We start from the raw sequence: 27,050 nt of genomic DNA, 5'->3' as shown, positions 1-27,050 counted from the left end.
AAATCGAGCAAATATGGTAAATATTACTCACGTGAAACCAGGATCCGTCTCGGTGGTAGCCATGAGTGTGTAGATGTCACATGATCAATCATGAAGAGTGGTTAAGTCCAAAATATGACATACCATGGCATAAAAACGATTTGCCCGCAAAGCATTGCACCGCAACGGCGGTCACAGAGTGCCATACACAGCGTGACGTAAGTAGTGCGCGCAGCGCCCCTGGCGGAATTACCGGTCCCTATCAAAGACATTTAATTCATATCGCACAAAATCGACACAAAACACGATCGCTTTTCGCTCTGAATTACGTGCAAACGTGTGACGGAAATCGCCCAGCATCGAATGCCAACCAAGATGGCGCCCGGTAACTGCATCTTCACCTATGTGGAGTGAATGGCAATGGTCACATCACGTGATCGCTCTGAACGAATCAGTCTAGCGGCGGGGATGGAACATCACGTGATCGCTCTGAGCGAATCAGCGAGCTGTTCTGACACCGGCTGAGATTAGCGGGTACTTCGCTGAAATGCGCTGAGGTAAATATGAATAAAAAATATGGATCGTCAAATATTTTGAGGTCGGCCATGTTCGTCCCAGGCTCAATGGCCATGTCTATGCCAAATATCAAGTACGTGAGCCTCGCCGTGTAGGAGTCTACCGGTAACATTACACACACACACACACACACACACACACACACACACACACACACACACACACACACACACACACAAACTGTGTTTTATATATATAGATTCCACACCTCGCTTGTATGCCTTGCCACCATAGATACCACGAAGTGCTGCAGATGTATGTATACCGCTTTCAATGGCACATCTTCAATGCCTTGGTGAGCTAGCGTACAGTTCGTAGGCCTTGGCCGGCTTATGATGTGGTTCGCTAGGCCGACGACTATGCCGATCATGTGGTGACAGTTTTTATACATCAAATTTAAGACTGTAAACAGCTTTACATTGTATTCTCATTTGCTACCAATCAAGGAGTTAAAATATACCTAGCTTTATCAAAAAATATTCATTGATACCCCACAGGGTTTATTTCTGGGCAGTCTTGAAATGCATGATTGACGCACCCAAGGTCATGAATGTGAAATTCACATGTGTTTGATGTTTCTTATCTCCTAAAATGAAGAGTACCTTACCTGTCTGTATGCAGCTGCCACCTGTTGGTCAAAGACAGAACTGAAATAACTTACAAAACTTACATTAATTAAGATTGTGAAAATCAGTTCTTTATTGGTGGAGTTAGGGGCCGGGTCAGTTTTGGGGCCCTTGACAGAAAGGGATTACCCAGCTGAAGGGGGGGAGGGGGTCAAGGAGTCACAAATATAATTCCAATGACTATGACTGTGCTAATTGAAATCGGTATCATGTAAAACCCATAAAATGACACAAATTATATGAAAATTGGTTCATTATTAGCGGATAGGCACAGGATCAATTCAGGGGTTCTCGGAATGGAAAGGGACCACCCAGAGGGGATCAAGGGGTCATAAAATCACTTCCAATGACTTTGGATGTGTGCTAAATGGACTCAGTATCATCTAAAACCCCTAAAATGACACTGAGATTGTGAAAATCGGTTCATTATTAGCGGAGAAAAGGGTGGGGTCTGTTTGTGTGCCCCAAATTTGGAAAGTGACCCCCAGAGGGGGTACATGGGTCGGAAAATTTGTACCCCATCATTTTTCAATAATTTGACCTGAAATCAATCAGATAAAGCAAAAAAATCAATTTTAGCACAAAATCCTACGGAATTACACTGCATACCGCACAATAAGGGGTGTAGTTTCCTTGTCACCAATGCTAGGTGAAATGGCTTTCCTGGGTTCTAGCTTTCGCAATATTGTGAGCCATCTCAACCAATGGTCCTAAAGTTTAAAAATAATGAACTGACCAAAGTAGTTTTTTGTCCACTTCAAAATAAAACATTTTAGTCCAAATTCTTACAACTAAAGTGGCCTGTAAAAGTATTCACCCCTATCAATGAAGCCACATTTAGATGAATTACGAATTATGCAGAAATTTTTTTCCCAAATGAGCTTTTAAATTCATAACTGAAGAGATCAAACTAAACATAAGGAGGTTACATGTCAAAAATACCTGCAAAAACATGTACAAATCAAAATGCACTGGTTGTAGAAGTATTCATCGCATTGGGTCAGTACTTGGTGGAAGCACCTTTTGCAGCCATGACTGCCATGAGTCTTTTTGGGAAGGTCTCCACCAGCTTTGCAGAGTGAGATGGTGAAATCTTTGCCCATTCTTCACGCCACTCTACCAAGTTTCATGGGGATCATTGATGGACTGCAATCTTCAAGTCTTGCCGTAAATTGGGTTCAAGTCAGGACTTTGATTGGTCTGCTCAAGAATATTTATTTTGTTTTTGTTCAGCAACTCCGGTGTGGCTTAAGCATTGTGTTTTGGATTATTGTCCTGCTGAAAATGGAATCAACCTGCCTACCCAGTTTCAGATTCATGGTTGACTCCAGCAGGTTTTTCATGGACTTCGCATCTCCCATTGTACCCCTTCCAGCCTGACAAGCTTGCAAGTCCCTGCTGATGAAAAGCAGCCTCATAACATGATGCTGTCATCACAATGTTTCACAGTAGGGATGGTGTTGACTGTGTGATGTGCAGTGTTAGGCTTATGCCAGACGTAACGCTTTGAATCAAGACAAAAAAGTTCAATTTTTGTTTTGTCTTACCACAAGTTTTCTCCACATGCTTGCAGTATCATTAAGATGCTTTTTTTTCAAACTCCATATGAGCTTTTTGAAGCACCTTTTTCAGCAATGGCTTCTTTCTTGCCGCCTGTCCATAGCTTTGTGAAGGGAACGGGATATTGTTGATTGATGAATACTGACCACCATCTCAGTCATGGAGCCTTGCAGATCTTTCAAAGCCATTGTTGAATTTACAGTGACATCCCAAACATGTTTCCTGCTTGCCCGGTTGCTGAGTTTGGATGGGAGACCTGATCTGGGTCGTCTGGGTGTTTTGATACATCTTCCACTTCTTAATAATGGATTTCATCACACTCAAAGGGATAATTCATGCCTTTGAAATGTTCTTATAACCCTCTCCTGAACGGTGCTTCTCCACCACTTTATGTCTGAGTTATTTGGAAAGCTCCTGGGTCTTCCTCTTTGCCTTGTTGGTTGAGCAAGTGAGTTTCATTTTGAATTTCCTTAGATAAGTGGTGGAGCTAAATTTTTAAGTTAACTCACTGATTACACACAGGTGAAACCTATTACATCTATTTTGTAACCTTTCAAACAAATAATTTGCTCCTGAAAGAGAGCAAATTGATGTCAGACATTGACCTTTCAGATGTGGAAATTAAAAATGTTGATTTATCTCACATCTGTTCAGCCATAGCAAATTTTCGAGCAAATGAAACGTGATGACTTATTAAGGCAAGCCAAGTGATCTGATTTGGCCAGTTATTCTCTGACCTATTTTGTTGAAAACATGCTTTGTCTCACACATGTATTGTGCTTGCATAATGTTGTGAAAAAGAAATGAGACAAGTAAAACGATTGCCAGCAAACCATTTGTAGAAAATCAGCCATCGTCCCTGCCACTGCTAGAGCATATTTTCACGTGTTAGAGTGGACTGCTCTGCTGTTCGCATAGTATGGATGCCAAGATCGAAAGCAAGTTTTCAGTGCTGTACTACAGCCCAAAGTGATACTGGAAGGACATTGCAGTTATCAAAAAGCTTGCTGCAGTGGTAGCTATTTCAGCGTCAGTTCCGACCGCTGGAACTGCAATGGTCTCTGAAGATGTTGCCTGGTCTTGGCTCAAAAAACAAGCTATATAGCAGATATATCTTCCTGCGCCTCGTCATACCCCACAACCGAAGTTTGACGTCTCTCTACCTGAGGTCCACCAAGCTGACCTCCTATTTCTACCGCATGACCGGGTCAGGTGTATGATACATTAGACCTATAAATACGCCCTGACAGTTGTTGATGTGGACAGCCGCTACAAAGAAGCTGAGCCTCTGACCTCGAAGGAGTTTACTGAGGTGGCCAGCAACCTGTCTCATATTTACAAGCGTGGGCCGCTCCAATGGCCAAAGCTCTTGCAGGTTGACCCTGGGCATGAGTTAATGGGCTCTGTGTCCGAAACACTAGCAAAGAACAATGTTGCAGTCAGACGGGGAAAAAGAGAGGCTCACCATGGGCAGGCCTGTAGAACGGTTCAATGGCATGCTTGCAGAGCAACTGTTTGGGTACCAGTATGCAGTCGAGATACCCTTTGCAGGGACCACAAGAGAGCGACAGAGGTCAACTGAATGGGTAGTCGTCTCAGCTCTGAACAATGAGGTGACCAGACTGACTGGAAAGAACCATCTGATGCCATAAAGGCCAAAAATGTGACACAAAAGCCATCTGTGGAGGCTGGCTGCCATGTTGGCTTGAAAGAGCAAAAGCTCCCTTCTCGTGTTAGTGCTCGGTACCTATACAAACCCGGCGAGCTCGAGGGAGGTCGGCGCCGTGCTACTGACCCTGTGTGGTCTCTCCAGTTTACCGGCTTGGGCGCTCTGTTATCAAGTGGGAAGAGCCTGTCTTATACTATCTCCAGGATGGACCGGCCCATGGGTTTGTCAGGGAAGAGTTGTTGTGGTTCCCCATGACACGGTGCTACCACCTGATGGCGTGCTCACTCGCTGAGAATCTCCTCAAGCAGGTCATCCATGGGGTTAGAAGGAACTGCATCCCTGTGACCGTATGCTAGTGTATCAACACTATTATCAGTGATCCACCTCTTTGAGTCAAATGGGGACAGGGATACTTTGTTCACACGCAGCCGTAGATCTGGTGCCCATCACTTTGCAGCATATCCATCCCATGCTTGAAGGTCTTACTCTCAAAGAGTGCCTCATTGTACTGCTCATGGTGGAGGTGTTTTTTCACTACACACTTCTTTACACCCCTTGCCTTCCGAATCTCGCGGTTGTCTCGCGGCTGTCCTTCTTGAAGATTGAGTACATCTTTGGGTGTAGGTCGACATACTCTGCAATAGGTACGTTGACGAACTCATCTTTCATCTTGCCCAGGACCTTATTGTTGGCATTACTGTGGAGTGGGTGATCTTTTTGGTAGTCGTTGGTGTCATAAAGCCCTGCATGGGTTGCCATATCTTTATATACATCCTCAGTCTGGATCTCGAGCACCAAGCTGTCCATGTCTGCATAGAGGAGCTCGCACATTTTCCCATACTTCTTCTTGAGTTGCTTATAGTAGAAGTCGTACACCAGGTGCTTGAAGAGATCCAGGATGCTCATCCCTACATAGACGGGCGATTCAGGACAAGTCTGCTCTTGTGCATGTGAAGGGTCGTTGTCGAATATTTTATGTCGTGCAAAGGCTGGGCTTGCGATGAATCAATGCATGTTGTCCTCTTCGCTAGAGTGCACAAGCTTGACATCCACACGTTTATGCAGTTTCTCCATTGTCTTCCCAAACACCGAGTTGTTCATCAGCTTGTACAGGTCCTTCTTGAAGTCGCTGGTAGGCTGCTTTCAGAGCTCTGTCTTCATCCTGATGTTGGGATCCATCTATGGGCTCTGGTCGTACCCCAGAGCCCGGTAAACCTTTAACCTCATGCCCAGAGATAGGTAGAGCTGCAGGTTGCTGTACTGAAGCACGTAGTGTTCCTTGTCATGGAGATTGGGTACTAGCTTTTCGACCTCGACTGGTGCACCCCCTACACCTAGAAGTCCTTGCTGGTACCCAGACATTCACTCCTTCTGGAGTCTTCTTGCAATATACAAACTATACTTTTTTCAGTAAGTGATGTGCAATCTCCACCAACCCGGAGGCCTGGGTACTCTACAAGGTAGAACAAAATTTGCATATTGGGTCACTGAATTGGTTCACCAATCAAAACCTGGAAGAACGTTATTTATTTGGATTTTGCAAGTATTGTGCTATGCACGACATCTTTCTTGTTTGTTTGTTTGTCTGTCTCTTTGTAAGCATGATATCTCAAAAAGTTATGGATGGATTCGGATGAGAATTGGTGGGCAGGTTGGGTGTGTGACAAGGACAAAATTGATTTGAGTTTGTTGAAAATCTGGATCCGGATACAATAATTTATTTTTATTTTTTCTATTCTTCACCTTTGAGAGATAGGGCCATTAGCTATATTTAGCACGATATTTCAAGTTTGGACCGATTCAGACGAAATTTGATGGACAAGTTAGGTGTGTGCAAGAACGAATTGATTTGATTTTGGGAAAGATCCGGATCTGGATACTACAATTTTTTAAATTCTTCACCACTGAGAGATATGGCCATTAGTATGATATTTCAGGTTACGTACCAATTCGGCCGAAATTTGGTGGACAAGTTGGGTGTGTGACAAGAACAAATTGATTCGATTTTGGTGAAGATCTGCATCCTGGAATTTTTACCCTCGCCAGAGGAGAGGGTATTGCATTTGAGTCCGTTTGTTACTTGCCGGAAAAGATTCCGAAAAGATTCCCGCAAGTATGTTGATCGGTTGGTTTGTCTGTCTGTTTGTCTGTCTGTTTGTCTGTCTGTCTGTGCGCAGCAGTACGTCGACACCGTTGCACGTAGAATCGATAATCTAGGAATAAATTAGTTTAGAAAACAAATAATGATGACGTCATCGGACATGTGGTTCGGCCGCCATATCTGTTCTACATGGCCGATAAAAAAGTACATTCCGGCAAGTCCTTGGTCTCTGACCGATTTTTCATCTGTTTGTCTGTTTGTTTGTTTGTCCGCACAGAATAAATATGATTTTCGCTGCAACCGTTGGCCTGATTGACAGGAAATTTTCACCATAGGTGCAACTCCCCGTGTATAATTTTTTAATGATAATTATGACGTCATAGGTCACGTGGTTCGGCCGCCATCTTGGAAAAATCGAAAATATTTGCACCTCTATATCTCGGAAAGCGCTGAATAGAAAAAATTGAGACATGGCTCATTGTAAAGAACTCTCCATGGGGAATAAAACATGTTCATGATGATGTCATAGGTGCCTCCATTATGACGTCATAATTCGCCAAGTACAAAACTTCATCCGATCAAGATGAAATTTCTTCAGCATAATCTAGGAATAAATTAGTTTAGAAAAATAATGCTGACGTCATCGGTCACGTGGTTCGGCCGCCATATTTGTTTTAACACAAAAGCCTTAAAAAACACTGAAAATACATCCTGGTGAGGGTTTGCTATCTATGATTGCTCTTTCTTGTTTTCAAATTTTTTTTATTCTTCACCACTAAGAGATACGGCTTGACGATAAACATTACCGATATTTAGCACATTTCAGGTTATGTACCAATTGGGCCGAAATTTGGTGGACAAGTTGGTTGTGTGACAAGAACAAATTGATTCGATTTTGATGAAGATCTGGATACTGGAATTTTTTGCAATTTCTTTTTATTCTTCACCACTGAGAGATACTGCCATTAGCTATATTTATACGATATTTCAAGTTTGGACTGATTCAGACGAAATTTGGTGGACAATTTGGGTGTGCGCAAGAACAAGCTGATCCGATTTTGGTGAAGATCTGGATCTGGATACTACAATGTTTTTAATTCTTCACCACTGAGAGATATGGCCATTCGCTATATTTAGCACGATATTTCAGGTTACGTACCAATTGGGCCGAAATTTGGTGGACATGTTGGGTGTGTGGCAAGAACAATTTGATTCGATTTTGGTGAAGATCTGGATTCTAGAATTTTTCTTCAATTTCCTTTTATTTTTCACCACTGAAAGATACGGCCATTCGCTAGATTTATACGATATTTCAAGTTTGGACTGATTCAGACGAAATTTGGTGGACACGTTGGATGTGTGACGAGGATGAATTGACTCTATTTTGGTGAAGATCCGGATCCAAATTGTAAAATTTTAAAGTGATGCTTCACCATTGATTGATAGGGCCAAAACGATATATAGTACGATATCTCAAAAAGTTATGGATGAATTATGACACAACTTGGTGGATGAGTTGGTTATGCGACAAGAGGAAGCCCATTTAGATTTTGCTTCAGGTCCGAATCCTGATCCGGCCCATCGGTGGAATACAAAACATAAACTGTTCAGCCTGGTGGAGGTATGCGCTCTACTGAGTGCTGTTCTAGTATTGGATGCAAAAAGAACAATATTCTCACTTTGGTGTTGCCTCCACTGTTACTTCACTTCCCACCCCTCACATCCTTTGAGACTGTGTAATTTCATGCCCAAAGATCGAGTGTGGTGCCATTCACAGGCCGAACACATGAAACGTGCGAACCATCTGGTCGATTTGTTCATCTTGCAGAAACTGGTACCCAGATATCAATAACACTTCGAGGTAGCAATCTGTGTAACTTGGTGCCATGAAGACTTTCAAGAAGATCAGATCATGCCTTTGGCCCCAAATTCGCATATTGTACACGTACACTCTGTACGTGTTTTCACTTTTCGATTAGGTTTTCGTATTTGGGCACTTTTGCGTAAACATGTGTGAGATAATCGAGGAAAACGATAAACATGCAGCGAGGCTGGTGGGAACTGGTGGGTAGGGGCTGGCATGGGTAGGGGCTGGCATGGGTAGGGGCTGGTGGGAACAACTCCGGGGAAAAACATATATTGCGAGCAATAGCACCAAGTTGTCCACGACCGACCAGGCGGGCCGTGCCGGGAAGAGACGAACAGCGTGATCACATTGAACGGGGAGGGGTGCTGCTGTTCCCGATCTTCGACTCGAGGTGCATCCCCCTCCCCGCTCGGGGGGTCTGCACACGTGTCTGCGTTTGTTTTCCCCCTTTTATTCAATGTGTCTGCTCGAGGTAGTTTCCGACCCCTTTCCAATGTGTCTGCGTCTCACTGCATGCTCCGGACTGATTCCCAGAAAAGCGAATGAATATAATTGTCCGAGTTTCGAGGAAGGAATGAAACCCGTGCGGCTGTTCTTTTAAAAAGCCCGTGCGGATGACCCAAGGAAGCATTTGCTGCGGGGCAGCACGAACGACTCGTGACGGCACGTGATCGGGAGCAAGACGACACCTCCAAAGGTGTCGTTTACCATTCGGTGCATTAAGTTGGAAAATATATGCACGGATAAGAAAAAAAGGGAAAACAAAGCAACAACAAGGATCAATAACCTCGAGAGAGTGGCCTCGAATATTTGATCACTCGAACAACATAATGTTATCCTGTTTACAAAGATATTAGGTAACAGCGAGGTGTTTACGAACCTTCCCTGTTCCCTTCGTCCAATCGGAAGAGCGGTCCTCGGGTTTTCCCTCGGCACCAACCAATGGGAGCAAGGTGGGCGGAGAAAAGACCCAGCGCCTATAAATAACAGTGGATCGCAGAGACAAAGACAGCACCGAACAGATTTGTACACAAACGGATATTTACCTTGAAGCAGCTGAAAAGCCGTGGATCTTTTAGAGAATATGACCCTGGAAGAAGCACCTGAGGTGCAACGACGACAAGAGGAGAAAGAGCCAGGAAGGTGCGTTGGGCCTTGCCATTCTTTGCAGGCCACTTGCATTACTCACTCATGGGCAGTGACGGAATTAACGAATGTTCCCGATGGGTTGGAGTAACACACCCTGTGTCATGTTTTCTGCAGCATGGAGACCGTGGGGAAGGCATTGGAAAAGGTACTCATGACGGTCGACGGTGAAGGGCGTCTCACTGCCGGGGTCTACGAAGCCGCCAAGCTACTCAATGTGTAAGTTGTCTCTTGATGAATCCTTTTGTAAATTACAGATGGTATGGAAGATCTCCGAGCGTCCCGAGAACCCGGTTAACCTTCTCGGCGTTGTTTGTGTCGAGTGATCGAAGGTTTTCGATGACTTCATCGCTTGCTTTCGGCGTCTTCTCTAACCTCAGGTGATCCCGTGCTTGTCCTTCTCAGGTCGGTTGATGGCGTCGCTTTGTGCCTCTTGGCCGCCGAGCCCGTTGAGCTGGCACAAGACCTGGCTCTACAAATCCACTTCACGCTGCTGCAAGCTTTCTGCGCCGAGAACGAGATCGCCGTGGCCTTGCTGACCGAACCAGCTCGCCTCAACACTCTGCTGCCCGTTGGCACAGACGGGGCGCCCCGTGACTGCCACTGCGTCCTTATCGGTGTAAGCGGTGCAGGGTTACAATGCCCCACTGGCTAGGAGATAGCACATGTTGTAAAGTGTAAAGGGAAGCAATCGAATAATGGCTCCAATCTTTTTTGCGCTCCCCCCCCCCCCCCCCCCCCACCTGTGGCTTATCTGGCCACAACAAAATATGGGAATGGATATGGGACCCCTCCCCCCCGCCCCCCACAACCCCATGCTCGGGACCAAATGCTCTATGCTGCTGCTGCTCTACAGAACATGATGTGCATTTGGCAAAAATGCTCAGATTTGTGGCCAAGAACGTGGCGATACATGTGATGATATGGACTTAGTGTTTTGTTCTTTCGTCACTTCCGCAGAGCCTGGATGAAGGAGATCCACCTGACCCAGCCTTGGATACAGTCACCGATTTCTGCTTGCGCAGCATCTACACGGAACAGTGGGTGCCCACAATCGTGTTGCCAGAGCGGTGAAACAGAGAGGGCCACTCGACGCTTGTCTCAGTATTTGGATGGAGAAATGATCTGGCTGAGCCTGTGCCTGGGGTTCAGTTGGGGCTTCAGGGTCCCAGCTACGGGGCCTCGGTGATGCGCCGGCCGAGGTGGGAACTCGCAACGGCAAGAACGCGTGGGTGATGAGGTGCAGCCGAAGCGGAAAGTCGACGGGTGGCCATATTCCTCGAGATGGGGAAGAATAGAGGCGCGTTGACTCTGGATGCCAGCTCGGTCGTATCACATGCAAGGAGAGGAAAAAATAGAGCTCAAGTTCTGCACCACTCCCACATTGTAATCCTCCCCGAGTCACGCACAGGCCACCGTGCGTCCTGAATTGTCTGACAGTCATGACTTGGCTGTCCGCCCATGTTTGCGAGCAGGAAAGCAGGCAGAATGATCTCTTGCTTTGGTTCATCTGAGCTTTCAACATCATGAATCACTTTTGTCGTTGTTGTTGTTGTTGATTTGTGCATTTTTGCTTGCAGAATGCCAAAATAAAAGTATCACTTACTTTGACATTTCCTCATTTGTGCCTTTTTATTTGAGGCAGGTGCACACATTTCCACGTCAATACAACACGACGATTACCTGTAATCGGAGTCAAACGTGTTTAACTTTGGGGTCGATTGCATCACGTGACAGCTCGCGCACGCACACACGAGGCCTCTGACGACGACGGAGGTGGGTGGCATCGAGTCCAGAAATAGCAGCGACTTCTCCTACTTGTGATCGGCATCACCTGGGTGGCGTCAGAGTCATGGGAATGGATATGGGACAGAAAGGAGATGTGTACGCTGCGGCGTGATACATCAGTCAAAATTCCATTCTTTCTGTTGCGTGACGATTGAATGAGAACAATCATTTGGTTGTCAAGGTGATTCATTGTTTTTCTTTGTCTTGCCTGGCCACAACATGTACATCTGAAATGATAGGTGATCGATAAAAAAAAAAATAGTGATTCAAAACACGTAAACGGGGCAAAACAGAAACGGTTTTTTTATATTTATTGTGCAGACACTGATGACCAATATAACTGGAATCGGTGACGTCATGGATGGAGCGTTTGCTCTGAGCCTGGGAGGTTGGTGGTTCAAATCCTGGCCGGGTCATACCAAAGACCTTATTATTTCGTACGTGCTGCTTACTTGCTCAGCATATAGAGGATAGAGCATGGGAAAACAACGCTGGGAAGGCAATGGCAAACCACCTAGTACAAACCCTTGCCAAGAAACTGCTTCAGTAGTACCAACGCTCTGTAAAGAGTATGGCACATCACATCAAAATGAGCAATGCACTAAAAGGTCCATTCAAAAACATTTTGGCACCATCTATTTATTAAGTACGCAAATGGTGGAAATTCGAATCCCCCGATCTTCACCTGAAGTTATAAGGTACTCTACCCCCTTCCATATCTATAGGGTACTGTACACCCTTCCATATATATAGGGTACTCTACCCCCTTCCATATCTATAGGGTACTCTACCCCCTTCCATATCTATAGGGTACTGTACCCCCTTCCATATCTATAGGGTAAGTCCCTTCCATATCTATAGGGTTAGTTCCTTCCATATCCATAGGTTTCGTCACTCTTTTTCGTGATTCAGCTATCAGCACCCTTTCCCAGTCTTATCATTTACACTCCTTCAATATGTTTAGAAAAATAATGGCCGCTTGTTCACTCTCGCGTTTTTTTTGCAGGATGCAAGATGTCCCTGCAAAGGTTGTATGGTATTTGCTGTTCTGGCTGTTTTTTGTATCCACAGTTGAGGCTCGTGGAAGACCTACGAACAGAACAGAACAAAAGGAATGGTAGAAGGATATGTGGGGACCACATCAACAGCAGGACTGAGGAACAAAATAGAGGGAGACTTGGACAAATAAGGGATGTGGGGAGAATGAAGGGAAGGGAGGAGGACACAGGGGGTAAACAAGATGGATACAGAATTAAGGCAACTTTCAGGAAGGAAAAACTGGAAATTTGGAAAGAATTAAGTCGGCTTGGGGGCCGAAAGCATCATGCTTGTGGATGGGGAATGATCTGCTGTCTTGAAGACCTGGAGGGAAGAAAGACCTGGAGGGAAGAAAGACATGGAGGGGAAAAAGACCTGGAGGGAAAAAAGACCTGGAGGAAAAAAAGACCTGGGGGGGGGGGGGGGGGGGAAATACCTCGAGGGAAGAAAGACCTGGAGGGAAAAAAGACCTGAAGGGAAAAAAGACCTGGAGGGGAAAAAGACCTGGAGGGAAAAAAGACCTGGAGGGAAAAAAGACCTGGAGGAAAGAAAGACCTGGAGGGAAGGCTTCGGTAGAAAGTTGGAGCTCCCATCAGAGCGGATGTTCTAACCAGCATCTACCATGGAAATGTGATCTCCAGTAAGCAAGCGCCTGGAAAATGGAAAGGTGAAGGTGAGGCCAGTGTGGGAGGAGCTCCAAGAAGGGTCTGTTGGCGTGGGGGTCTCGCAGAGAGTCGCTCGGGTAACATCATGTTCCGTGCACGTGCAGATCGCAGCACCTGGCTGGTCAGGCGGGTAAACACGTGGCACCGTGTGATAAAACCGCGCTGGGTTTGCGTGCGATTGGTGAAATGGCGGCTCAGAGGAGCTGGATACTTGGTGCGGATGGGGGGGGGGGGGGGGGGAGAGAATGGCAAAGACAGCAGATAGGTGGAGGTAACGAGGTAGGAGGAAAATAGGTAGACCACGGTTGAGATGGGAAGATTGTGTCAAAGAAAGAGATGATAAATAATATAAGAAATGACATTTGACCTAAATAGAAAAAGCCTTGTTTGGAAAGTCTGACGAGCAATCAAGTAAACAAAGGGACAAAAAAGCGATGTACTAGAAAGCATCTGGAGATACAAAGTGCGTCCGCAACCGTTGGTATTCAGACGTCTTCTTCTTCTCTTCCTTACACTCAAAATAACGAAAACAATTTTTTTTTAAATGCAAAATGAAAATTGATGATTTTATACAACCTTGACCTTTGACCTTTTGATCTTAAAAAAAAACCAATCAGCTGGTAGGTTTTGATTGGTGACCAATTCAGTGGCCCCAAAATGCAAATTCTTAAAATTTCAGGTCAATCAGATGAAAATTGACAATTTTATGTGACGCTGACCTTTGACCTTTTGACAAAATTCTTAATTTCCCTTCTCCGTATTTTCATAATAAAGCATTGGTGAAAATTTGATGACAAAACTCAAATGGTAAAAAAAAAAGGATTACGGCCCAGAACGACAGACAAACAGACAGAGAGACACACAGAAGTGATTACAATACCGCATCTCCTGCTGTGCAAGGAACTGGCTAATACTATTACTAATAGTAATACTAATACTAACATTAATTGTAATAATAGTAACTAGAACGGCACTCAGTAGAGAGCATACACACCTCCACCTGTTTGGCCATATCACTCAATGAAGAATCACTTAAAAAATTTTACTAGCCGAATCCGGATCCGAATCTTCACCGAATCTTCTTTGTCAGACACCCAACCGGTCCACCAAGTTTCGTCCAAATCCGTCCATAACTTTTTGAGATATCCTGCTATGTATCGTTTTTGGCCCTATTTCCCAATGGTGAAGAATAACTTAAAAAATTAAATAATTCTCATGTCCGAATCCATATTCAGATCTTCACCAAAATCGAATCGAATCGTCCTTGTCAGACACACAACCTGTCTAACAAGTTTCGTCCAAATCCGTCCATAACTTTTTGAGATATCCTGCTATGTATCGTATTTGGCCGTATTTCCCAATGGTGAAGAATAACTTTAAAAATTAAATAATTCTCATGTCCGAATCCATATTCAGATCTTCACCAAAATCGAATCGAATCGTCCTTGTCAGACACACAACCTGTCTAACAAGTTTTGTCCAAATCCGTCCATAACTTTTTGAGATATCCTGCTATGTATCGTATTTGGCCGTATTTCCCAATGGTGAAGAATAACTTTAAAAATTAAATAATTCTCATGTCCGAATCCATATTCAGATCTTCACCAAAATCGAATCGAATCGTCCTTGTCAGACACACAACCTGTCTAACAAGTTTCGTCCAAATCCGTCCATAACTTTTTGAGATATCCTGCTATGTATTGTTTTTGGCTCTATCTCCCAATGGTGAAGAATCACGTAAAAATTCTAGTAGCCGGATCCGAATCCGGATCTTCACCAAAATCTAATCATTTCGTCCTTGTGACATTCGCTACATCTCTGCCAAATTTCGTCCGAATCCGTCCACAACTTTTTGAGTCATTTTTTTCACAAACGCACAGACAGACAAACAGACATTGGTGAAAACATGACCTCCATCCACCTTTGGTGACGGAGGTAATAACGTCACCAGGTGTGACGCTCAATTTGAGCGCGCTGGGAATTTGGAAATTGCTCAGCTGGAGCCATTGATATCTGTCCTACTCTCTGCGAAAGACACGGTGGGACCTTTAAACGTCCACAAACGACCAATCCGAGCACACGAGGCCTCCAGCTTAACGCCCATGCGACGGACGGCGTGTGCACACATATTGACGCATGCGCAATCACCAGGGCGGCAGTTTACATCTGGGTCGAGATTCGAACCCAAGCTGAACGGTTCATAGTTGAGTGTGCGTACCTATCTCGAGCGCACCAGACACCTACTAGTACAACCCGTTTGTGGAAAACTTCCGCTGGATTGTCAATGCTCCGCAAGCCGAAGTGCGTGCGATACGTGGATGTCTGTGTCCATTCGACCGAACCTGCTATGACTACCTGTATGTACCCTGTAACCACAGCAACACCACACACACACACACACACACACACACACACACACACACACACACACACACACACACACACACACACACACACACACACACAGTGACACACACACACACACACAGTGACACACACACACACACACACACACACACACACAGTGACACACACACACATACACAGTGACACACACACAGTGACACACACACACACACACACACACACACACACACACACACACACAGTGACACACACACAGTGACACGCGCACACACACACACACACACACACACACACACACACACACACACACACACACATTGACACACACACACAGTTACACACACACACACACACACACACACACACACACACACACACACACACACAGTGACACACACACACAGTGACACACACACACAGTGACACACACACACACACACACACACACACACACAGTGACACACACACACAGTGACACACACACACACACACACACACACAATCTCTCGTAGGCGTTTCCTACATTCGACACAACATGCAAAACATTTCCCCGAAGTGTCCGTAATCTCCGCCCGGGTGCCGGGTTTCCTTTACTGCCCCGAGTTGCGCGACCTTTTACCGGGCCCCGCAAGGTGAATTGGAGTCACGTGCGTCGTTGTAAACCACGGTAAACAATGTGTTCGGGGTTCAGCTGGCGAATTTCCGAGTATTTCGGTTTGTTACATTTACTATAGCGATAACATGCGCAGTACAAAGTTAGATAATGTAAACACGTTTTGGATGCAGATGCAGCGAGTTGTGTGCAAACTACAGAGGAATGGCATGTTTAAGTAAATGAGATGCAAACGTAAACCTTCTTCTTCTTCTTGTTGCAGTGTTGCATCAGTGTGTTGCATCAACGGCTGAGAGGCGGCATTGCCACTGATGCGGTGCCCCCTCCCCTCCACCCCCCCCCCCCTCCCTCCCCGGCTGGGTTAGGACAGGAATTTGGAATTTGCTCGGAGTTCCGGCGATAACTCGCCTACTACGTCCAACTTTAAATTATTACTTTTGAGAAGCCATGATGTATTTTTCGTGAATATTTGCATTCAGTGAGTGTGAAAGAAACAAAGCGAGCGAGAGTTTCCTTTTGCCAAACACCCGCAGGCACTTGAGCTAGCAACAACCACAAAACCATCTATTATTAAATGGTGTGTGTGTGTGTGTGTGTGTGTGTGTGTGTGTGTGTGTGTGTGTGTGTGTGTGTGTGTGTGTGTGTGTGTGTGTGTGTGTGTGTGTGTGTGTGTGTGTGTTAGGCATACTCTTTGGGTCTATTTATTATGTACAGCTATTCATTACGTACTATTCAAATGTACCTTTGGACTGCTGAGACCCCTTAGATCTTGGAAGACCCTTTAACACTTGAGACCAAAAAGACCCCAAGGACCCAGAAGATCCCGAGGACCCAAAAGTCCCAGATGACCCAAAAGTTCCCGAGGACCCAAAAGACCCACATGACCAAAAATCCTTCATAACCCAAAAGTCCCCGAGGACGCAAAAAGTCCTTGATGACCCAAAAATCCTTAATGACCCAAAAGAACCAAAAGTCCCAAAGGACCCAAAAAGTTATTGATGACCCAAAAGACCCCGAGAACCCAAAATATCCAAGAGTCCCCAACGACCCAAAATACCCAGATGACCCAACACTCCTTAATGACCCAAAATAATCAAAAGTCCCCAAGGACCCCATAAGTCCTTGATGACCCAAAAGTTCCCAAGGACCCAAAAAGTACTTGATGACCCAAAAGTCCCCGAGGACCCAAAAGACCCCAAGGACCCAAAAGTCCCTGAGGACCCAAAAGACCCAGATGACCCAAAAGTCCTTAATGACCTAAAAGTCCCCAAGGACCCAAAATGTCCTTGATGACCAAAAGTCCCTGAGGACCCAAAATACCTAGATGACCCAAAAGTACTTAATGACCCAAAAGACCCAAAAGTCTCCGACGACCCAAAAACCCCCCTGAGTCCAGCAGGCAGGTTACTTGTTTTTGCTCCAAGGCCATGAAGACCAATGAAAATTTGATACAACGGACCAACGGCCACCCTAGTATATTAAAGATCGCACCCGTGTCCGAAAGAAGCGGTTCAGTTTGGCATTATTAATAAGAAATAGGCAAAGACAAGAAACGAACGAAACACATTAGAACTACGGTTTAGTACCCTTTATAATTACCCTTTAGAATTACCTTTTACAACCCCTTGGAGTTACCCTTTACAACCTTCATGATGAAAATTGAAATTTTTTGAAATCTGGCCTATGTTGACCTCAAAAATAATTAGTGGTTGAATTCAGTGACCAGATATGCAAATCCTCTTAAAATTCCAAGTTAATCGGATAAAAATTGAGGATTTTAGAAATTTGGCCTATGTTGACCTGTTGGCCTTTTGACCCCAAAAACAATAGGCTTCTTGCTTATGACCAACTCGACCATTTTGTGAAGTTTCGTGAAAATCAGTTTAAAATTGTGACCCGTAGACAATCGACAGGCAGACAGACAAACAAACAGACAGAATAACACATAAGACCAACCAATGTACATGAAAAATGGTCGATTTTCGCAAGTAATATAAAATGAATTAGAAGGATACTCGGTAGAGAGCATACCTCCACCTGGCTGAAGGGTTTACGTTTTGTATCCCACTGATAAGTCATATCTGGATTCGTACCTGAACCAAAAGATATCTGAATTCATCCCCAAATGTTTGTCACAATCCGTCAACAACTTTTTGAAATATTATGCTTGATATTCAACCTGACATTTTTTGCCATCACTCAATGGTGAAGAATCACTTAAAAATATAAATAATTGTCATATCCGAATCCATATTCAAATCTTCACTCAAATCAAATCCATCTGTCCTTGTCACGCACACAACATGTCTACCAAATTTCGTCCGAATCCGTCCACGACTTTTTGAGATTTTGTGTGTTTTTGTAAACAAGGTCGAGGCTCGTGTAAGAGCTAACATTGATCACAAATAGACAAACTGACACATAAAACATATGATAAAGGGAGCGGGAGACAAGATGGGGAGAGGGAAGCACACAAGTACAACAGTAGAGAAGAGGGACAACGGGAGATCTGTGGGAGGGAGAGGGCTTGGGGGGAGGAGACATGGGAAGGGGGTGGGGGGGGGAGTGGGAGAGGTAAAAAACACATGGAAACAGACAATATTTTATACATGGAAACAAACAGACAAGACAAAACAATATTTTGTTCACAAACAGACAAAAGAACAAACAGACAGACAGGGGTGAAAACAAAACCTCCATCCACCTTTGGTGGCGGAGATAAAAATAATAAATAAAAATTCGTATCTGGATCCGGATTCTAATCTTCACCAAAATCGAATCGATTCGTCTGTGTGACACAGCCAACCTGTCCACCAAGTTTCGTGCGAATCCGTCCAAAACTTGAGATATCCCGTTCACAGACAAACAGACAGGGGTAAAACCATAACCTCCACGCACTGTCGGTGGTGGAGGTAAACAAACAAAAATGTTGACCTAGAAGATCGAGAAACGTTGGTTGAACAATAAAATAACAATTATGGCTTTGTCCCTGCACCTGGTATGACGTACGACATGGTTGTCTGATGATGTATTTGTGCTGCTTTGTGCCAAGACACGGTATCTCTGGTGGAAGAGAGAGAGAGCTCCGCGTTCCTCGTTACTAATCGGCATAACTTGTTCTGCCTCCATCCTGTGCCTCGCTTGGCACCAAAAACATATCGGCTCATTCCAAGTGTCGGAGGAAAAAGGGTAAACATTCCATTCCACATGACGTTACAAGACCTGTCTGTGCAGCAAGACATGCCTTTTGTGTGCTTTAAAAAAGGGACTTCGCATTCAAAGTAGTCAAGCTGACTCATAAAATATACCAGTGGGTGGAGGGGGCAGGGAGGATGGGGTGTAATCAGTTAATTATTACTTACTAGATACCAGGCCCCAGGGTGTGTTGAAAAGTAATGGTTCCTGTTCTTTTTCTCCAAAACATGAAAGTACAGTGCCTTCAGAAAGTACTCACACCCCTAGACTTTTTTTTCACATTTTGTTGTCTTACAGCCGGAATTTAAAATTGATGAAATTGAGATTATTTTGTCGCTGATCTACACATAATACCCCATAATGTGAAAGTGGAATTTTAAAATATATTTTTTTACAAAGTAGTTAAAAATGAAATACAGAAACATCTAATTTACATAAGTATTCAACCCCCTGAGTCAATACTTGTAGAAGTACCTGTAGCAGTGATTACAGCTTTGAGTCTTCTGTTTTCTTGGGTATGCCTGTATCAGCTTTGCGCATCTGGATTTGAGGAGTTTCTTCATTCTTTCTTGCATATTTGCTCAAGCTCTGTCAAGTTGAATGGGGAGCGTCGGTGAACAGCAAACTTCAAATCTTTCCACAGATTCTCAATGGGATTCAAGTTTGGGCTTTGGCTGGGCCACTCAAGGGCTTTCATGTTCTTCTAAAGCCATTCCAGTGTTGCTTTGGCTGTATGCTTGGGGTCATTGTCCTGTTGGAAAAGTACATCTTTGCCGCAGTCCGAGGTCTTTTGCAGTCTGAAGCAGTTTCTCTTCAAGAATTTGCCTGTATTTGTCTCCATTCATTGTTTCCTCTATCCTGACAAGTCTCCCAGTCCCTGCCACTCAAAAGCATCCCCATAGCATGATGCTGCCGCCACCATGCTTCACTGTAGGGATGGTGTTAGATGGATGATGAGCTGTACTCGGATGACGTAGCAAGTTTCATTCAGTCCAAAGAGTTCAATTTCTATCTCATCAGACCACAGAATATTTTGCCTCGTGCTCAGAATCTTTCATGTTCCTTTTTCTCAGGAGTGACTTCCGTCTGGCCACTCTCCCATAAAGTCTAGATTTGTAGAGTGCAGCAGGGACTGTTGTCCTTCCGGCAGGTTCTCCCATCTCAGCCAAGGAACCCTGTAGTTCTGTCAGAGTGGTCATTGGGTTCTTGCTCACCTCCCTGACCAAAGTCCTTCTTGCCCGGTTGCTCAGTTTGGTCGGACAGCCAGCTCGAGGAAGAGTTCATATTCTTTCCATTTCCTAATGACTAGGACGTGCCCGTACGTGGGTGCCCGTTCCTTGCCAAAAAAAAAAAAAAAAATGTCTTCGCCCATGCATGCATGGGCGTGCCCATGGGCCCATGGGCGTGCCCGTAAGTGCGTGATGTGACCGTACAATGAATGTATCGTCCCGACGCCGCAGCTCGGATGGCGCTGCAGTTAATCGGGCCTGTATCGGCAGAGTTATTATAAACGTGTACAACAATCGATCGTACCTTACAACAATCAACACAGATTGCAACGTCAAATAAATGAATACGCTCTCAAATGTGCCGTCCGAGGCAGCGTCTGCTCGCCACGTTCAGCATCAGTACGTCGTCACTATGACTATCCGTAAGTCCGGAAGTGACGTCCTCATTTGACTGTCCGGAAGGTCGCATATCGCAGTTACGATGAATCGCAAATTAGTTTTAATTAGTTTTAAAACATAGTTTAACGCCAACATAGCGCCAACATAGTTTGCCAACGTGAAATAAATGAATACGCTCTCAAATGTGCCGTCCGAGGCAGAGTCTGTTCGCCACGTTCGGCACACGTGATAGCTCGCTGCTCTCTGATTGGTTGAATCGTTTTTTGGACATAGCTCGGTAACTACTTCTCCGATTAATATGAAACCTTGAAAAGGCACATCCTCGGGTCCCCAGCAATATACCTGGCAAGTTTCAAGTATATCGGACCCGTGGTTGTCGAGAAACAGCGGTCACAGACAAACACACACACACACACACACACACACACACAGACACACAGAGATTACTGGAATTATAGATAGATGCATAGATCAGTGACAAAAAAGCTGAATTTAATTCATTTTTAATTTAGGTTGTAACAACAAAATGTGAAAAGTTAAGGTATGTGAATACTTTCTGAAGGCGCTGGATATTCGAATGAAATAAAGTGCAGTCCACACATCAGTTCTTCCAGCCACTGGGTGTGAAGTTTCGTGATCTGACAGTCTCAGTTCTACGTTAGTCAACGTAGCATGATGTTGTCAGTGCTGTGAAGATGATGGGTAGGATGACTGACTGAAGGTGAGAGTTGGGATGACTGACTGAAGGTGAGAGTTGGGATGACTAACTGGAGATGAGAGTTGGGATGGCTGACTGGAGATGAGAGTTGGGATGACTAACTGGAGATGAGAGTTGGGATGGCTGACTGGAGATGAGAGTTGGGATGACTGACTGAAGGTGAGAGTTGGGATGACTAACTGGAGATGAGAGTTGGGATGACTAACTGGAGATGACAGTTGGGATGGCTGACTGGAGATGAGAGTTGGGATGGCTAACTGGAGATGAGAGTTGGGATGACTAACTGGAGATGAGAGTTGGGATGGCTGACTGGAGGTGAGAGTTGGGATGACTAACTGGAGATGAGAGTTGGGATGGCTAACTGGAGATGAGAGTTGGGATGACTAACTGGAGATGAGAGTTGGGATGACTGACTGAAGGTGAGAGTTGGGATGACTAACTGGAGATGAGAGTTGGGATGGCTGACTGGAGATGAGAGTTGGGATGACTAACTGGAGATGAGAGTTGGGATGACTAACTGGAGATGAGAGTTGGGATGGCTGACTGGAGATGAGAGTTAGGATGACTGACTGAAGGTGAGAGTTGGGATGACTAACTGGAGATGAGAGTTGGGATGACTAACTGGAGATGAGAGTTGGGATGGCTGACTGGAGATGAGAGTTAGGATGACTGACTGAAGGTGAGAGTTGGGATGACTAACTGGAGATGAGAGTTGGGATGACTAACTGGAGATGAGAGTTGGGATGGCTGACTGGAGATGAGAGTTGGGATGACTAACTGGAGATGAGAGTTGGGATGGCTGACTGGAGATGAGAGTTGGGATGGCTGACTGGAGATGAGAGCTGGGATGGCTGACTGGAGATGAGAGTTGGGATGACGGACTGGAGATGAGAGTTGGGATGACTAACTGGAGATGAGAGTTGGGATGGCTGACTGGAGATGATGGTTGGGATGACTGACTGAAGGTGAGAGTTGGGATGGCTGACTGGAGATGAGAGTTAGGATGACTGACTGAAGGTGAGAGTTGGGATGACTAACTGGAGATGAGAGTTGGGATGGCTGACTGGAGATGAGAGTTGGGATGACTAACTGGAGATGAGAGTTGGGATGACTAACTGGAGATGAGAGTTGGGATGACTAACTGGAGATGAGAGTTGGGATGGCTGAATGGAGATGAGAGTTGGGATGACTAACTGGAGATGAGAGTTGGGATGACTAACTGGAGATGAGAGTTGGGATGGCTGACTGGAGATGAGAGTTGGGATGACTAACTGGAGATGAGAGTTGGGATGACTAACTGGAGATGAGAGTTGGGATGGCTGACTGGAGATGACAGTTGGGATGACTAACTGGAGATGAGAGTTGGGATGACTAACTGGAGATGAGAGTTGGGATGACTAACTGGAGATGAGAGTTGGGATGGCTGACTGGAGATGAGAGTTGGGATGGCTGACTGGAGATGAGAGTTGGGATGGCTGACTGGAGATGAGAGTTGGGATGACTGACTGGAGATGAGAGTTGGGATGGCTGACTGGAGATGAGAGTTGGGATGACTGACTGGAGATGAGAGTTGGGATGGCTGACTGGAGATGAGAGTTGGGATGGCTGACTGGAGATGACAGTTGGGATGACTGACTGAAGGTGAGAGTTGGGATGGCTGACTGGAGATGAGAGTTGGGATGACTGACTGAAGGTGAGAGTTGGGATGGCTGACTGGAGATGAGAGTTGGGATGGCTGACTGGAGATGAGAATTGGGATGGCTGACTGGAGATGAGAGTTGGGATGGCTGACTGGAGATGAGAGTTGGGATGGCTGACTGGAGATGAGAGTTGGGATGGCTGACTGGAGATGAGAGTTGGGATGGCTGACTGGAGATGACAGTTGGGATGACTGGAGATGACTGGAGGTGAGACTTGGGATGACTGATTGAAAATGATGGGAGGTGAGAGTTGTGTTGACTGATTGAAAATGATGGGTTGTGAGTTGGGATGACTGATTGAAAATGATGGGTTGTGAGTTGGGATGACTGACTGGAGATGAGAGTTGGTATGTCTGACTGGAGATGAGAGTTGGGATGACTGACTGGAGATGACCGGAGGTGAGAGTTGGGATGTCTGACTGGAGGTGAGGGTTAGGATGGCTGACTGCTGATGATAGTTGGGTGCACCATTACGATCCTGAGAGTAAGAGATGGTCCATGGAGTACCGCCACAAAGGATCACATACATGCCCTGACTTGGCTCAGTCAGATTCTCATCTCTTCTCCACGAAGGTTTGGGGAACATTTTTCTTCTGAAGATGATTTCAAGGCCGCTGTGCAGTGCTGGTTAAGTCAACAAGATACACACAGTTCTATCATGATGGCATCACAAACCTACTGGTAGGTTGGCAGAAATGTGTGGACCGCAGTGATTATATTGAGAAATAAATATGTACCATGGTAGAACAAGCATTCTGAGTATTGCACTGCAATACATGTCCCCTACCAAAGTTCAAAGTGCCATAACTTTGTCAAAAATGATCGAATATGCAAATTTATGCACGGCTGATGCTGGTTTTCAAACTTGATCTGAGGTATGCTGAGACACGTGTGTCACGCCTCGCCTCGTTGATAAGCCCGCAAGGTCGCTCCGTGGAGCGGCCTGCACGTATTGCACTGTGTGAATTATATAAATTATTACCAACTCACGGTCTGAGGTACTAGCGATTCAAGAGATATCCATTTTCTTATGTCACATTGGAGAAGCCAATGCGAGGTTTCTTCTTCCTCAGCTTGTCACAACTCTGTCAAATGCGATCAAGTTAAAAAAGTCAGAATTTGACCAAATCTGTTTTATTCGTTGGTTAATATACCTCAGCTATTGACAAATCTTAAATTAGAATTTTATTTGAGGTTAAAATGACCGCGACAGGTCGTGTCCAACGATGCTTTCAGTCTGTACATGTGATAAATAATTAAATCCGCACACTTGACGCCTCTTCTTCTTCACGCAATAACAACTTCTAGCTTCCAGACCGTACATCCAATCATCTTGAAATTTTGCAGACTTGTTAGTCTTCATGACTTCTACTATAGTATGAAGTTTCACGTCGATCAATAAAGCGATTCAAGAGATATCCATTTTTAAAATATTTTCGTGTGGCAGACACAATGCCAGCGGGTCATAATTCCGCGCAACAGTGGGTGACGCGAGCGACCGGACGTGGAAGCAAGGCTCGGGCCACGCCCGGAGCAAAGGAGTCATGAGGCTCAGGGTTGAACTGGAATACATGCCCCGCCTTTCGGCCGACCGGCCACGCCCGAGGGCAAGGCGTGGCTTCGGGATACATACGTGGGCTCGAAAGTCGAGCCCGCCCAGTGCTTACGTGCGAGCAATAGAATAAAGTGTTTGGTTTTGTTCAACGCGTGGTGGCCTACCTTCTTGGCAAACGAGTTGTGTGTGCATAGCACCACATTCGTTTAATTAACGATATCTGCCAAACCACGTGCCCTATCGCAAATTCCAAAAGGACATTTTAGTAGACTGACATGCGGAACAGATCTGTGAAGTTTCCCCTCGATTGGATCAAAAATGAGGGAGGGGCTCGGTTTTAAAGGTTCATGCTTAAAAACGTCATAACTCTGAAACCATGTGACGCATGACGTCATGCTCGCTGACGTTTTTGTTCGTCATGGGTATGCGATTCTGCCTGCAAAGTTTGGCCTCGATCTGTTCAGCCGTTGCAGAGAAAAAGGGGTTTTTGTGTTTTCACGAAAAACAATATGGCGCCCGAACCACGTGACCTGTGACGTCATAATTACCATTAAAATATTCTACAGACCGAGTCCCCCCTGCGGTGAAATTTTTATCTCAATCGGTCCTATTATTGCAGAGAAATTCTTTTTTAAAGGAAATTAAAACTTAAAATGGCACTGAGTTAAGGATCATCAGAATTATCAGAATTCCCAAAGTTCAAAGTGCCATAACTTTGTCAAAAATGATCGAAACGTCGTGAATTTCGAACTAGATCTGTAACTTATCATGAGGAAACAATATGCCAAGTTTGAAAGCATTAGCATTAAGCGTTTAGAAAAAAGTCCGGAAAACTGTTCTTTGCGTGACGGACGGACTGACGGACTGACGGACTGACGGACTGACGGACGGAGGGACGGCGTGCAAACCTATAGTCCCCTCCGGTGTACACCGGTCTTTATTTCATTCGAATATCTTTACCTGTTTGTAGTGAAAGAATAGGAGGCATTACTTTTCACACTTGCCTCTGAGCAGAGCTGTCTAGCCTGGGAGGGAATAACCGCCCAACTATAAACTGTTATTCTGCAGACTGTGGGGTTTTGCAGGGAGGGCAATGCATCAATTTGTGTGCTGTCGGGTATCCTGTGTGCCAGTATTAGTTGGTGGACGTTAAAGATCCCACAGTGCCCTTCGCGAAGAGGAGCACCCTTAACCAAACTATAAATTATTGTCATGACAACACTGGGAATGCAATGGCAAACCACCCAGCATAACCCATGCCAAGAAACTGCATCAGCAGCACCAACGATCTGTAAAAAGTATGGCACATATCTTCATAATCATCATATGCCCACCAGGCCTTGTGCAGACAAATGAAACGCATTACGATTATCACAGTTTGCAATGATGATCAGATTGATTGGTCGAAGAGGATCTTTAGCTACAACTTGGCACCGCAGAGTTGCAGCTACAACCTAATTCATTGCTTTCTTGAGTCTTTCATTACCTCCGCCACCAAATGTGGATGGAGGTTATGTTTTCACCCCTATTTGTCTGTCTGTCTGTCTGTCTGTTACTTGCAAAAATCAAAGATTTTTCAAGTACAGTCACATGAAAAAGTAAGAACACCCCATGTAAAGTTTTGACTTTTGCAACGTATTTCAACATACAGCTATTTGATATTCATTTCAACAATATTGATAGATAAAGGTGATATAATATAACAAATATCATGAAACATTTACATTTTGTAGTCCATTGTATAATTTAAATAAACATAAATGCAAATTTTGCATGTGGAAAAAGTAAGTACACCCTTGGCTCTCATTGGTGGTATTGCCCCCTTTGGCAGAAACAACCTCAAGTAGGCGTTTCTTATAACTCTCTACCAGTCTCTGACATCGACTGGGAGAATTTTTTCCCACTCCTCCATGCAGAATTCTTTCAGCTGTGCGATGTTTGAGGGGTTTCTTGCATGCACAGCTCGTTTCAAATCCCCCCACAACATCTCGATGTGATTTAGATCCGGGCTTTGACTTGGCCATTCCAGAACCCTCCATTTCTTTCTTTTCAGCCATTCCTTGGTGGATTTACTGGTATGTTTAGGGTCATTGTCATGTTGCAATTTCCACCTTCGGTTGAGCTTCAACACTCCGACAGATGGTCTCACATTATCCTCAAGCACCCTCTGGGTACAATGAAGAATTCATAGTGGATTCTATGATGGTGAGCTGCCCAGGCCCTGATGCAGCAAAGCTGCCCCAAACCATAATATTTCCA

The 27,050-nt window shown here is 45.0% G+C and overlaps 1 protein-coding gene across 1 annotated transcript; it reads left to right on the top strand.

The window, feature by feature from the left end:
* Positions 1 to 8,535: 8,535 nt before the first annotated feature.
* LOC137411641 (growth arrest and DNA damage-inducible protein GADD45 alpha) lies at positions 8,536 to 11,135 on the top strand. The gene is made up of 4 exons (XM_068096952.2): positions 8,536 to 9,521; positions 9,642 to 9,743; positions 9,930 to 10,143; positions 10,485 to 11,135. Exons 1-4 carry the CDS (start codon positions 9,463 to 9,465, stop codon positions 10,596 to 10,598), a joined length of 489 nt encoding a protein of 162 aa, XP_067953053.2. The 5' UTR covers positions 8,536 to 9,462; the 3' UTR covers positions 10,599 to 11,135.
* Positions 11,136 to 27,050: the final 15,915 nt, after the last annotated feature.

This window comes from Myxine glutinosa, chromosome 1 (assembly GCF_964187855.1).
Source record: "Myxine glutinosa chromosome 1, kmMyxGlut1.1, whole genome shotgun sequence".
In the NCBI taxonomy this organism is placed as follows: domain Eukaryota; kingdom Metazoa; phylum Chordata; class Myxini; order Myxiniformes; family Myxinidae; genus Myxine; species Myxine glutinosa.
The sequence above is the reverse complement of the archived record's forward strand: the minus strand, read 5'-3'. Positions and strand labels throughout refer to the sequence as shown.

What these genes read in the sequence shown, in the direction of transcription:
- LOC137411641 (XM_068096952.2), top strand. Translation starts at nt 9,463, where the DNA reads ATGACCCTGGAAGAAGCACCTGAGGTGCAACGACGACAAGAGGAGAAA. An exon ending in GAGGAGAAAGAGCCAGGAAG is followed by an intron (nt 9,522 to 9,641) that starts GTGCGTTGGGCC and finishes TGTTTTCTGCAG; the next exon opens with CATGGAGACCGTGGGGAAGG. An exon ending in GCCACTGCGTCCTTATCGGT is followed by an intron (nt 10,144 to 10,484) that starts GTAAGCGGTGCA and finishes TCACTTCCGCAG; the next exon opens with AGCCTGGATGAAGGAGATCC.